The sequence below is a fragment of the Petaurus breviceps genome, unplaced genomic scaffold, assembly GCF_028583685.1.
Source record: "Petaurus breviceps papuanus isolate PSGF00001 unplaced genomic scaffold, PetGlider_PUasm1.0 208, whole genome shotgun sequence".
Lineage (NCBI taxonomy): Eukaryota > Metazoa > Chordata > Mammalia > Diprotodontia > Petauridae > Petaurus > Petaurus breviceps.
This window is the reverse complement of record NW_027185852.1, coordinates 12,127,185-12,141,610: the sequence shown is the minus strand read 5'-3', so window position 1 is coordinate 12,141,610 and position 14,426 is coordinate 12,127,185. Positions and strand designations below refer to the sequence as shown.

Sequence of the window (14,426 nt, the reverse complement as noted above, 5' to 3'; positions counted from 1 at the left end):
TCTTGAGGATCACCCTTCTTGACAGAGAAGACAAAGCAGGGTCCTACTTTCTCCCACTGGTCCCTGGCTCTTCCTTCTTTCTCCCTTCCCTGCTTCCCCAAGTCCCCGTTGTTGTTTTCAGCCTTTTTCACCAGCCTGGCTTCATGCTGGGCCTCAGTCTTCCTGACAGCTTCGGGCCAGTTTGGTTTGGCTTTGTGTTTCTCGTTAGGTATTCTTCCTTTGAGCCTGAACCTTTAAAATCTGATGTAAGCGGTGCTCTCCTCATGTAGCTATGTCAGTCCAATATTTTACCCTTTTATTTCTTGTCAGGCTCATCTGTGCCTGAAATGTCAGAATTATTTTATCTGCGGTCTCTTCCTCCCTCCCAGCTTCCCTGTTAGTCCACATAAGGCTGGTATAAAGCCTGGTAGAACCCTTCTGGTTTGTCTTTAACCATTGAGGCTCAGAAGGGTGAAGGAACTCCAGTATGTAAGTGCTTAGGGATTGGCTAACCCACATGAAACTTTCTGGAGGCTTGAAGGCCATGGATAGACACAGAGATCAATCAGTGAACAAGCCTTCAGTCAGCACTTACCGGGTAGCAGGCCTGTGCCAAGCACTGGAGACACAAAGACAAAAGTGAGGACAGACTAGTGGGGGCTCATGGTGTCTGAGACTGAGAGCTGGAAAGATGCGAGGCCGAGGTCACTGGTGTGTTCAAAGTCACACAGGCGGTAAATGGAAGAGCTGGTATGGGAACCTCGGTCCTGTGACCCATATCCAGTGATCTTTCAGCTATGCCAATTAACCTGGGGTACTAAGGAGTAGTAACTGTCTTCTCATACAGTTGCTTTTCAGTTGTGTCTGACTCTGTGACCCATTTGGGCTTTTCTTGGCAAAAATACTGGGCTGGTTTGCCATTTCCTTCTCCAGCTCCTTTTACAGATGAGGAAAAAGGGTGAAGTGACTTGCCCAGGGTCACTAGTAAGTGGGGCCAGATTTGAACTCAGGACGATGAAGGTTCCTGACTCCAGGCCCAGTGCTCTGTGTGCTATGGCACTGCCTCACTGCCCAGTAACTGTTTTAAGGTAAAACATCATTTGATTTTAATGTTATTAATGTGTCTGTTCTTGGTAACTTTCCCATAAACTTCATTTATTCTGAAATGTTGGTTCCTCCTACACTTCTGACCTGACCTCTTGTTTCACTTTATTCCCTTCTCATGGCTCTTTTTTAATTAGTTCCAAACTTTTTGACCTTTTTTGTGTCTTTATATTTACAAGGAAAAAGATCTTTTAAAAAATCATCTAAGTAACTTGATTAAGAGAATGTATCATCTTATATTAGCTGTATATTTTAAAATGTTTTGTTAGCTCTCTTTATAGCGGTGGGCATTGTGTCATTATTAATGTGTCCATTTTACTAGTGAGGAAACTGGGATGAAGAGAAGTGAATCCCACAGAACCAAGCAGTTCTTGAATTGGAAGGGCCCTGAGAGGGCATCTACCAGTACATGAAGCCCGTCTTTCACAAACCCCAGCAAATGATCGTAAGGGGAAACATTTTCAGAGTATTCCGAAATGTATTTGAAAGTCAAATAGAATCACTATAGCACCTATTCTATAACTTCCCTAAAATGAGTTCTGTTTCTTTCAAGAATCCTAATTTTGTACCTATTGTGAAGCCCAGCACAATGCCCAGTCAATATAGGCGTGTAATAAGTGTTGATTGATTGGTTGAACCCAAATCAATATTTCTGATGCAGAGAAAAGAGTAATTCAGACAGAGCTTTTCGGGGTTATAAAATGGCTTAAGGGGCATCAGACGATGATATCAGGGCAGACCAGATTATTAGATTGATTGGTCAGTTGGTTGATAGAGCATTTATTAAGCACGTACAGTGCAGGGCACGGCCTGCTCCCAGGAACGACTGGGAGGCTCTGTCTGTGTAGGTTCACGGTGCCCAATCCTTGGTCTTCCTCCAAACCCAGGCTGCACACCTGTGCACAGGCAACCCTTCCTTCATCCGTGGCCACATGGAAGTTGAGTTTGAACTCATGTTCCATAAGTGATGAGTCACAAGCTTCTTTCTACCTTGTGCTGGACCGGGAGAAATGAACTGATGAAGCTAAAAGCTACTGGTGCTACACTAAACCAGGAAGCGTCTCCTCTAGAGAGACCATGTTGTGGTTGTCCTAATCCTAATGGATCTGTCCAGTATGATTTCTAGAGCATTCTCGGCATTAGCTGTCTTATTTCTAATTTAAGAAAATGAACCTAAAATTTGCTTCCCAGTTGATATTCTTGGGGAGAAGAAATTTTGGTGGGCTCCCAGGCATGTTGAGGGGGAAGAAGGGGATGAGAACACCTGCAGAGATTTGATCTCAGAGCCCTCAGACTAATACACAGTTAGCAGGTGGAATTCCTTTGTGAACAGGGCAATTGAGAATCTTTATACTGGAATCTTTTGCCTGCCAAGTAGGTAAAAGAATATGCTAATTTTCCCAGAGAACTTTGAGCTGGGAGGGACCTTAGTATTGTTATCACGTCCCTTGTACTTAGATGTGACGAAACTGAGGCCCAGTGGGGTTAACTGAGTTACAGAGGGCACACAGGGAGCTTGCTGCTTAATACCAGATCTTCTGACTCCCAACCCACTTCTTCCTACTATGCCTGAGCTCTGGGAAGAAACATGTCCAGCTCTTTTCTTTCTTCTTTTTAAATTCACAAGTTCTTCAAGGAGTTGTCTCATGGACTTACAGACAGCTTCTGGCTGTGTGCCCTTCTTAAATCCAGAGTACATATTAATATGTCTAGCCCTTGTTCCATCCTTTTACTTTTCTGATCATTGAAGTAAATTTGATTTCCAGAAGAGCAATCTTTTTTACTAATGTTAAAAAATGATTCTCATTGATACCTTTAAACATATTGGTAATTTAAAATGTCAAGCTTGCTGTTTTCATAATTTGTTCTTTTCCAGTTGCCTTCTAAATTATGACCAACAACATATTTGTATTTTATAAATAATAACATAATGTTTCTTTTTAGGTTTACATAATTCACCTGATTTGATAGTGTATAGCACCACCTTATGCCCTCTCTAAGGAAAAACAAGCTACTCTTTTTTTCTTCCATTTTGATTAAAAATAAAATATATTAAAAAATATATAAATTTCTTACTATTAACACTGAGACAAAAAAGTCTTACTCAACCTCATCCCAGTTTATTTGCTGTAACACTCTGGCTCATTGTTCAATCCAGAATTAGACTCCATTATTCTCATTCAGTTGAAATAGGCAACAAATTGATGAGAACTTTTATACAGAATTATACATTTTATATAGAATTATACAAGCTCTACAATTTGAGACTCAAAAATATATTTGCATTGTTAATTTTCCATTGGATCATTTAATTTATTTCTCAATTTTATCTTGCTGCAAAGATGCTGAAGCTTGACCACACATTATAATGCTGCACCATCAGAATCCACTTCAGTGGCCTCTGAGACTGTCTACATGCAGCAGCCTTGGAATTCCTTTGAAAAGTGGTTGATATTTCTCTGCCCCATGTCTCCCTCCAGGCTGAGATTGCGGCCCTTTGCCACCCTTCTCTGACAGCACTAACTCAAGCTTCCTGTGAGACCTCTCAGATCTGTCTGCACTTTCTGCTCGGCAACATTTCCACTGTGTATCTCTTCCCTCCCCAAGAGCCATCCCTCTTAGCAAAGAGTAAAAACAAAACCAGCAAAACTAACCACCCCCTGAAAAAGTCTGACATCCGACGCACCCATATCCACACCCATAGCTACAAATATTTCATCACTCTATCCTTACAACATCCCTAAAGATGGGTTTCCCTTTTACAGACAGAGGTAGAGTGACTTGCCTAGGGTCACACAACTAGAAAGGGGCAAAGGCTAAGTTGGAGCTCCAGTCCGGGTCTAGGCCAGCCCACTGTGCCCTGTGGCGCTCCTAAGGGGCCAGAACCCCTCTCTTCTAAAAGAGATGAGGAGGAGAGGTCCTCCTTACGTTCTTAAGGATTCCTAACCTTTCATCTAAATTTGGATTTCGGAAAAGAGTCTTATTGCCATTGGATGGAAATCATAGCTGACATTTGGATGGGGCTTTAAAGTTTACACAGTACTTTCCATATGTTTTTTCATTTGATCCTCCCAATACCCTGAGTTAAGAATATCACGTATGGTGGTTCTCACTTTACAGATGATGAAGTGGTCATGGTCATGCCTTTTAAGCAGCTGAGCAAGAATTGTAAGCCAGGGCCTGTAGCAGCAAGCACCCCAAGCGTGTCCTCAGGGTTTGCTGCCCATACAGGTTCTTGGATCTGCTTTGTTAAAGGAAAGCAACTCAAAATGGGCTAACAAGCTTACTTTAATCAGTCAGACATATATCGTTTACCTTGTTCAGGGGAAAAAGGTCAGCACCCCAAACTTCAAAATATACAGACAGAATTATCAAGACATTAACAGATCAAGTAGACAGCTTTCCAAACTGTCCAACCATTACATCCATACCCAGTCAACATCTGGGTTTCCACATCTGGGTTTTTCAAAGCCGGGGGACTCTCAACAACGGCTTCCCAGAATTCAGATCAAATCACAGAACACTTCTCAAAGTGAGTCCCAAAACAAAGCTACACATCAGGGCTTATATAGCCTTCTCCTGGCTCAGAGAATGTAACAACCTTATTGACTCACTGGCCAATCAAGAAGTATCTACTGAAAAACAAGCCTCCCACCCCAGGCTTCAGGTGCACTTTAGCCTAGGGGCAGGGAAGATCTTTAAATTTGCATTTCCATTACAGGCCTCAGACTACAGGTCCCTACTAAACACTGGGATGTGACACAGGATTATTTACAGGCCACTCCAAATCAAAGTTTGTAGAGGACATTTTCCATGTAGTCTGTTGTCTCCAGAAATACCCCAAAGCACATTGAAAATCTTCTTCTTTCTTGTACCCCTGAATGAAAATGGAGCTGCTTCGGTGTATTGGTCAGCTTTTTTTTCCTCTTTTGTCATATGCGAGAATTCTTTGGAAGGGTGGAGAGAGAAGGCTGCCTGGGATAACTATGGTGATGTGAGGAACAGAAGATAGCATTAAAATGTATATTTTTTTTAAGTAATCATAGCCATGATCTTAACACGAAATGAAGGACCTGTACTGGCCACTAAATCTACCTTTGCTGAGGTAGACTGTTGGAAAGATCCCGGGCCCTAGGTTCCTTTGGCCTCCGTGTCTCCCTTTGTAAAATGGGTTTGACAACACTTTCACTAGCAGCTCCACGAGACTTTCCTTGTTGGTTCAGACCTGCGTTTTTCTCTGTGTAAGGAAGCTACCTCCCGATGTATACCTGTGGCTCTTCAGTTTACAGGCTTAGAGACGCCTCGCTCTGTGGCTGTCTTCCCTGGCCTCTCGTTTCCTGGATGAGGAGTGTGGGCCCATCTCGGTTAAGTGACCCTCCCAAGGCTGCACAGGTGGGAAGCATCAGGGGTGGGACCCTTTTCTACACGTATTTGAGACAGCACTGGGCCAGTGTCCTAGTGCGATGATTCCACTGCTCTTGGTGGAGAATGTGGGTTGTGATAATCCGCTTTACAAATCCTTTCCGTTTTTATCGTTGTTGTCTTACATTCTCATCCTCTGCTTCCCCTTAGGAGGGCTTTGTATGGTTTCATACTGTGCTCTGTGTTCTTTAAACTGGTTTTATCTTCACTGCTTCTCCCTGCTTTATGAGATCTTTCTGCTCATGATTGTCTGTCATCCTTCTTTATAATATTTTACAAGCAAGTTTATATTCTAATAATAGTATTCCCTATGGTAGCTATATCTCTCTGATTGACATGTAAAGATGCTTGCTAAATAAGGTGCTTCTGGGTTCCCTTGTTGTGGCAGTGAATTTATATGAGTTTAAACTGCTAGACGAAATTCTCGTGGGCCATGTCGATCTGATTTCTGTGATCTTTTCCCATCTTTGATTGTCAGTTACTGCTTTAAACAGTTCAGGGTGAAGTTGCTTCAATTGCATTGCACACCTTTTTCTCTTTATTGTTCTTTTTCCTCCCATTAAATGTGATCTCAGCTCTAATGGATCTAAAGGGGGTCTGTAGATAGACGCCAGCTCCCACATCAATAACAAGTCCTTTCCAGTCTATCAAAACATCATCCGTTCCGGGGCAGCCAGGTAGCACAGCGAGTACGAGCACCGGCTCCAGTGTCGGGATGACCTGGGGATCGAATTCGGGCTCAGATACTTAGCACCACACCCAGAAACACCTGGCCATGTAACCTTGAGCAAGTTACTTAACCCTGATTGCTTTAAAAAAAAAACATCATCTGTTCCATTTTTGTGGTGTTCTTTACTGTTTGCCATATCCACTGTTGTGTTTTTTTCTCAAAAGTACTCATGATATGGGGTGGCGAGGTGGTGCAGTGAATGGAGCACTGGCCCTGGAGTCAGGAGGACCTGAGTTCACATCCAGCCTCAGACACAACACACGTCCTAGCCGTGTGACCTTGGACAAGTCACTTAACCCCAGCTGCCCTCCAAAAAGCAAAAAAAAAAAAAGTGCTCATGATATAAAGGCATAAGTTTCATTGTTGTCTTTATCTTCTCTCGTTCCTTTTTCCTAAACCAAGATTTTCTGTATATTTCTGGCCATCTTCACTTTTCCCACCATTGCGCTGGCATCTCCATGCTTCAGAGTGCTCTGGTGAATTCACCAGTACTCCAGTGATTCATTGCGGCGTGGTGGTGGCCCTGAGTTCTTGAAAACTCTGCCAGCAGGGTAGACATTCTTAACAAGTCACTCCATGCTGGAAAGTCTTCAAGTTTTGCCCCAGCAACAGATCAAGTGTTTTTGCCAAGAACCAATATCCTGACTCTGGAGAGACACATCCTTGTCACCTGGTGATGAGTTTGCTCAGCCTTGGCCCTTAGTTCTCTCCAGCAGCTTTCTGCTTCCCTTAAGGATGGTAGCAGAGGGGGTGAAAAACCACAGGGCGTTATCACATCAATAAGCCTTCGCTGGACTGTTGGCACCATAATGTGAGATCCTCGGTCACTGACCAGGGCGTGGGCATGTTTCTGGAGCAGCCGAACTATATCATTCCTGACATCTTGTTCTTCTGGTTTTCGGTTCTGAACCCTTTCCTTCCCTCTGCCCCTTTGTCCTGTTTGAGAAAGCAAGAAAAACAAAACCTGTTACAAACATGTAATTAAGCAAAACAAATTCCCACAGTCCATACGTGCACACATGCACACATACAGATACGTCCGTATCTGTCCCTCCCTCTGCACGCTGAGTCCGTCATCTCTCTGTGTGGAGGTGAGTAACATTGCCATTTGTTTTTCTATAAATGAAACCAGAAGAAGGAGCTCGTAGCTAAATGAAAGGATAGTTCACAGGGGCTCTTTGGGAAGGCAAAGAGGTGTCCTCCACTCAAAGGAACAAGAAACATCATTTCATGGGCTATTCAGTCCTCAGATATTACATTATTATGGTGTGTTTGTAAAAATGCCACCATGAAAATAACTACACATGTATGCAGCAGTAGAGAAATCCTTTGACAAGCCCCTCTACATAATCCTACTACAGAACTATAATTTAATGTTATATAGTTTCTCAAGAATGGCATCTTAGTATTTTGCTGCAGTTTTTTTAAAGAAAAAATCTCAAATGCTTATTAAAATATGATTTAGATTCAAGAATTGAAATAGACTGTAAGAAATTTTCTTCTTTTTGTGTGTAAGCCTGATGTACCTACTGATAATTGCTTAGTATCAAATGACAAAGTACCTGAAATTACTTATGGGAGACTTACCTAGGAAATGTTTTCAGAAGAACATTGGACATCAAGAAGATCCAATGGACACCAGCAGCCCTGCTATCTGTTTCCCCCTACCAAGAAAAAATCACCAAGTTTTGCCCAGCTGAGAGGTTTTTAGACTCCAAAGGAGGGTTTTCTAGAGGGAAATTAGGAGAACAGGGACTGGAAGAAACGGGTGACATCTCTTTGTCAGGGGCCTGTAGTCCAGGAGCACAGTCTGGCTATGTTAGTAGTTACCTGATTTCTCCATTACTCACAAGTACCCTACTTCCTTAGTTAGAAGCTCTGTCATCCTTTTATCAGGCCATACCTCCCCTTCCCAAATTATTCATGATTCTCCTCAGGCTCCAGTCCCTTCACTCCTTAGAGTCCCTTTCTGGGACCATTGTGCCTCTTGTGACCTCACTTTCCCCTTCTAAATCTGTACCCCATAGTTAGCCATTTTGGTTCTACTCTGTCCTCTGCTTTTGAATCTGTCCCCCTTCATCCTTTTACTGCTCATCCCTGACCGCATTTTAGTCCTGGCTCACTCCCAGCCTCCTTCCTCATCCTCCTAGGACGCTGATTACTTGCATTATAAATTCCCATTATTCCACCTCAGCCAGGCCCTCTGCACTGAGCTAGTCTTTTTATTCTTCCCTCATTGGATACCTCATTTCATTCTTTCCAGAAACCCTTTAAAATGTTCTCTTTGCTCCTCAATCTCCCCGCCTCTCTCCACCTCCCTCTGAGACTTCTTACCTTATTGAGATCATGGAGGCCATTCTAGATCGGCCCCCTTTACTCACGATCTCTCCCTCCCAGAACGCCTTGCTGTCATCCCCAGGGCTCTCTCTCTTCCTCCCCCAGTCTCTGACGATGAGGCGTCTCTTCTCTTTGCTGAAGCTAGCCTCTCTTCATGTGCCACCGATCTGCTTGCCCCCTCAGTCACCTCCTGGGTCCTTTCCAACTGCCCTCAGATACTCCCAAGTCTCCTGGTGTGCTGCCTTTTTCTTCTCCCTCCTTTCTCAGACAAGCTTGCTGAAGAAGCTGCTGTGCTCACCTCCTCTTCCTCCCCAGGCCTTTGTAGATTGGATGACATCCTTCTTACTCAACGAACCAGCTCTCTCCAGAGTTACCAACAGCTAGTCATTGCCAGTCGAGGAGTCTTTTCCTTCCTTCTCCACCTGTTTGCTATATGGGATGCTGTCGGCCACCCTTTCTTCTGGCATCCTCTGTCACCTCTAGGTCCTCTTCCTGCCTGTCCCACCATTCCTCCTAGGACGTCTTTGTTCAGGGCTGTTCTCCTGAAACCCTGCAGGTCCCTGACAGAACTAAGATGGTCTCCAGTTTCCCGAGCTGTCATTATCCTATTTTCCATATCACACCCTCTAAATGTGGCTTGTCCCCAAGGTTCTGACCCAGGCTCTTTTCTCTTTTCTCTCTACACCGTCCCTCTTGGAGACCTAATCATTGTCCTGGGTTTAACATTCATCTCTGTGCTGACTGCTCACTACTCACTCTCTCCAGCCCCAGTCTTCTCTTGAACTTAAGCCTGACATCACCAGGTGTCAGACATTTCAAGCAGTGTTTGCTGGAGACCTGTCACACTCAGCATGTCCAAAATTGAGCTCATTATCTTTCCCGCAGAGCCCTGCACTCTTTCAGACTTAGAACATTTCTGTGGAAGGCACCAGGCTCTCACTCTCGGCACTGTCCTGGATGACTCACCGTCTCTCACCTGCATCCATCGCCTCTCTCCACTGCTCACATACCGGCCTCCTTAGTTCAGGCCCCCACATCTCCCTGTTAGATTATTCCAGTAACCGCCTCATTGGGTTCCCTGTCTCAAGTCTCTTCTCCAGCACCTTTTCCACTCTGTTTCCAGGAGGATTGCTCTTGAGTGTCCGTCTGACTCTCTCCCTTTGAACTCAGCCAGCCCCTAGGACTCCCTGTTGACTCTAGAATAAGACAGAAGCTGCTCTGGGTAGCTTTCAGTCTGGCCCCAGTCTGTGTTTCCAGCAGCCTCTCCCATACTACGCAATAAAGCCAGACTGTCTGTTTCCTCCTCCATGGCATTTCACCTCGCGTCTTCACCCCTTGCCCCTGGCCATCACCCTGCCTGAATCCTCTTCCTCCTCCCCACTGCTTCAGAGATACCCTCTCTTGCTTTTAGACACAGCTCGAACACGACCTTCTGCAGGAATCCAAGACAGCTGCCCTTCCTGCTAAACAAGGCCATAGCAAACTATTTGGTATTTATTTTCTTTATATTGATTCTGTATGTACTTGATATGTTCTCATCATCTGAACTGTAACATCCACCCCTCGGGAGGAAAGAGTGTTTCGTTTTTGTATTTTATCCCCAGTGTACTTAGCACATAGTAGGAGCTCGATAGCAGTGATGGTGATGAGAGCTAATGTTTATATTACACCTTAAGCTTGAAAAGCCCTTTAAACTCCCTGCCACCCTGTGAAGTAGGCACTGTTATTGTCCCCATCTTACAGGTGAGGAAACGGAGGCACGGAGCACTCAGGTGATTTGTCCAGGATCACACAGCCAGAGTCGTAGAGAAGATTCAGCTCAGGCTTCCTGATGCCAAGACCAGAGCTCTGTCCTCTCTCCCACCTGCTTGTGGTCTGGGTGATTGACTCAATAAGCATATATCAGATGATTGCTGTGGACTGTCCGTTTTCTCAGGTACTAGGGGAATAAAGACAAAAATAAGATAGTCTCTTCTCTTATGGAGCTTGCCTTCTATCAAGGGAAACAACATTCCATGAAAAGTTCAGACAAAAGATATTTCATAAAAGGATCAGGTTGCCCATGGAGGTGCAGAAGAGGCTTTTTGTGGTGGCTCATACATTATTGGAAGGGATTCTAGGAAGAGGTGAGGAAGGACAGCGTGCTGCAGTCAGGGCCACAGCCCAAGGGAGAGCGGGGGTTTGGCTGTGCCGGAGAGGCCCAGGGAGGGTAGCGATAAATGACCCGGGTTCAGAGATGGGGGGCCAGGGAGGCTTCGGAAGGTTGGCCTGGGGACCTTAGAGGCAGCCTGCAGCCAGTGGGGTTTGGCAAGGGGGGGGAGTGATGTAGCCAGACCTGCATTTGTGTAGGAAGTCTGCAGGAGACAAGGAGAGTGGCCAGGAGGCCTTCATGGTAGTCTGGGCAGGAGGTGATGAGGCCCCGAGCACTGAGGCGAGTGACTGTGTGGAGGCAGCAGTGACAGGATCTGGCAGCTGAGGAGAGATGTGGGGTAAGGTTGTGAACCCAGGGACTCTCCATAGGAACAGGCAAGTTGGGGGGCTCAGGAGGGAGGCGCTGAGTCTAGTTCGGGGCACGCCAGCTGTGGAGCCAGTCCTCAGGCTTCTCCGAGAGCCCTGGGGGCCATCTAGCCTAGCCAGGGCCCACAGACACAGGGCTTTGCACTGTAGCCCAGCTTGCTGTGGTGGGTCCAAGCAGCAGTGACAGTGCATAAGCCATTATCTGCACTGGGGTTCAGCGGTCGCACTGTGAAATGGCCGTGTTTGGCTGTATTGTTAAACTCCTACTATGTACTGGCCTCTGTGCCAGGCCCTAGTGGAGACAGAGGGGTAGTACTCAGTGCCTGCCTTCGTGTGGCTTCCTATTCAGCAGGGAGAATATAACCCATCCACAAATAAGCATTACCAATGCCTTTAATGCAGAAGAGAACAATTCACATGGCAGAAACCAAGGGCCACGTGAGGCACAAGTCACAACCCGTAACTGCCATCACTGGGGAAAGAGAGAGCGCCTGTACATGTAAGTACGTAAGTGTATGGCTTGCCCTGGATGAGGAGATTCCCTGTCAGGCCAGCTTGGCTGGCACAGAGAGGTTAAGTGTCTGGGCTAGGGTCACATAGCCAGTGTGTCCGAGGTGAACCTTGACCCAATCTTCCCAACTTCAGACAGCTCTATTCCCTATACCACTGTGGTTCTCTTAGTCACAAATATATTAGTTAAATTTATATCTGATCTCAGAGGTAACATGATTAGTTTTCAATAGAAAACCATGTGAGTCTCAAAGTGGTCTGCAAATTCACAGAGAAGTAAACCTTTATGAAAGAGACTGTAGACAGCATAATTACATATAAAAGCTAATTAAGATTTTCAGTTATATTTTAGGACATTTGCCTTTAGTTGATGATGATAGATAAAGTAGAGGGAGAAAGATGCAGTCACTTCTCCATTTGGAAACGTGTTCCTCTTGGAGACAAGACCTGCTAGAACACGTTTGTGTAGACAGATGATTGTATCTGTCCTTCTCTGCTTTATCAGTCATCACCCCCAAAGGGCAGATGGGGCCATCATGTGTCAGTATCTTTGTGTTCCAGTCCAGGAGGGAGCCCCTGGAAATCATGATGCACTCTTCTTTGTCTTTAATCGTTTACCTTGAACTTTGTGCTTGAGCCTTTGGTCTCCTGGTGTTCTAGAACCTTGTTGGAATTTGTTAAAGTTATGTTCCCTAACTCTACTTTCCTTTGAAAATGGAAATAGGACTTTTCTAGGGGTGTTGGAACGTAGTCCTAATTTCTCCCCCACCTTATTATGAACCTTTGAACTCTTTCAACCTGTGTTTATGTTAGTTTTTTAATTAAAGTGATTAATATTCTCTCTTTCCCTGACTCATAGGAATGTTGCAAAATTGCTAAAATAATATATCCAAATGTTTTGAGTTCTTTGGAGAAAATTTTGAAAGATAAGGACTTCCTTTTTCACAAGATCTGGCTATGAAGTAATGAGACTGGTTTCTTTCTATGGCTTATGGGAAAAGGTACTCATTACTTTGTAGTCCTACCTGGTATCGGGAGCAGGATGTTGTGGGTACTTGGGCAATCGGGGAAAGAGCATATTCTACATGCAACACTTCTTGAACTGTGGGGTGACCTCCCTGGGTCTCTCTGAAATGAAAGGCTTGGGCAAGGTGGCCTCTGTGGTCCCTTGCAGCTCTGGAACATGATACTAAGAACTTTAAATAAAATTACCCCTGAATTCTCTCTGTTATTTAATTTCTAAGTATTTAAACCATGAATTTTCCTATATAGATGACTGAAAACTGTCAGTAACTGACAGTAAACCTTCCACCTGCTCATTTTAAAATTCAGCTCTTTTCAGGCAAACAGAGGCGCTGCAGAATTCTTAAAATTTTATTCAAAATTTTCTAATGAATTTCTTTTTAAACATAGGATAGAAAGATAATGATTTGAAGGTGAAGTTAGCTTCAACTATGTGATATCTTCTCTTCCTTTATCAGGACCAAAGTAAATAACCACATTGGGTTAAATATGTTTTCATGGTTATTGTGATAGATCTATTATCCACCTTTCTCAGCAAATATTAGAAGATCATTAGAAAGCTGTTATGCAAATACTCCCGTAGAACATTTTTGCAAGAAATGGCCTTTATGAAGCCAACTGTAAAGCCTTCGGACTCTTCTAGTCCTAGAGACCCAAATAGACATATGACTTGGAAATGTGCTGAATCCAAGGCTTTTGTCTGTTCATTTGTCTTCACCCCGTAATTCCACATTACTCTGGAACAGCAAGCTGGCTGTTTTGGTTTTTTTTGCTCGTGTCCGTGGTCTTGTCTTCATGTTGGAGAAGCCTTTGTTCTGAATTAAAAGGGGCAAAAATCCTATCAAGAACATGACCTTCTAGTTAGTTTGACTTCTCCAGATCATTTTTACTGTTTCCTTTCCTTTTTCCCCATAGCCAGTCGTCAGGTTCTCCCAGGTCTTCTCTCGGTGGCCCATGTCCATTCCTTCCTCCTGTTCCTCTTGTGACAACAGCCCGTGGCTTCTCCTAGCCAGACTCTTGCAATGGTCTCAGGTGCTTCCTCCCTCTATCCTTCTTCCCTTTCTGATCCATCCTGTACCAGCCTCAGCAGGCTTCCTCTTGTTCTCCCCAGTGAAGTCTCCTCTGTCACTGCTTTATCTCTGACATTTTCTTCTCAAAAAACTCATGTGATTTATAAGAACCAACTATAAGGCCAACCCTATACTCCTAAATCAGACATTCACATCCTGCCAGGAGGGTCCCCACCTGGGCATGAAGCTTATGTTCTAGGGAGACTGCTCTTTTTTTTTTTTAATTTTCTCCCAAACTTCCTGTGTCTCCTCGGACTCAAGGATTTTTGTTAATGCTGTTCCCTCTCTCATTGCCACACACTTCCATCCCTCTGAATTCTGCCTATCCTCCAGGATCTGGCTCAAGTGTTCCTTCTTTTCTCATTTTCAGGAATGGCAGTGTGCACAGTCAAAGGGCTGTTTCTTCTTGGAAGAAAATGGTGAGATTGTTAGTCACCAGTACAAGATCCACTTAGCCCAGAGGACCGCTGTTTACCTTACTATTAGACCGCTGAATCTGAGTCAAGAAGAAGGCAAGTTTGTAGTTTCTGTCTTTTCTTTTAGAAAGTTGGTGAACAGATGTCATCACTACAAGTGTCTGTAGGAGATTTCCATGTTCCCATTTCAAGAAGAAATGACTTGCCATAGTAGTGAGAGTGTATGAGAGTTTGAAGTTCCAAAGGCTTGTTACCAATAATAGAATTGCTTTAGGTATCTTGTTAAGATAGGGGACTTTAAGATTTTTTAATCTATAA

The 14,426-nt window shown here is 44.3% G+C and overlaps 1 protein-coding gene across 2 annotated transcripts in view; it reads left to right on the top strand.

Moving 5' to 3' along the window:
• LOC138165270 (EF-hand calcium-binding domain-containing protein 7-like) overlaps nt 1–14,426 on the top strand; it is a 56,334-nt gene that overhangs the window by 22,626 nt on the left and 19,282 nt on the right. For both annotated transcript variants that reach the window (XM_069093414.1, XM_069093415.1), the window contains exon 7: nt 14,063–14,204. In XM_069093414.1, the coding sequence (XP_068949515.1) occupies nt 14,063–14,204 (142 nt within the window). The remainder of the gene's footprint in view (nt 1–14,062; nt 14,205–14,426) is intronic.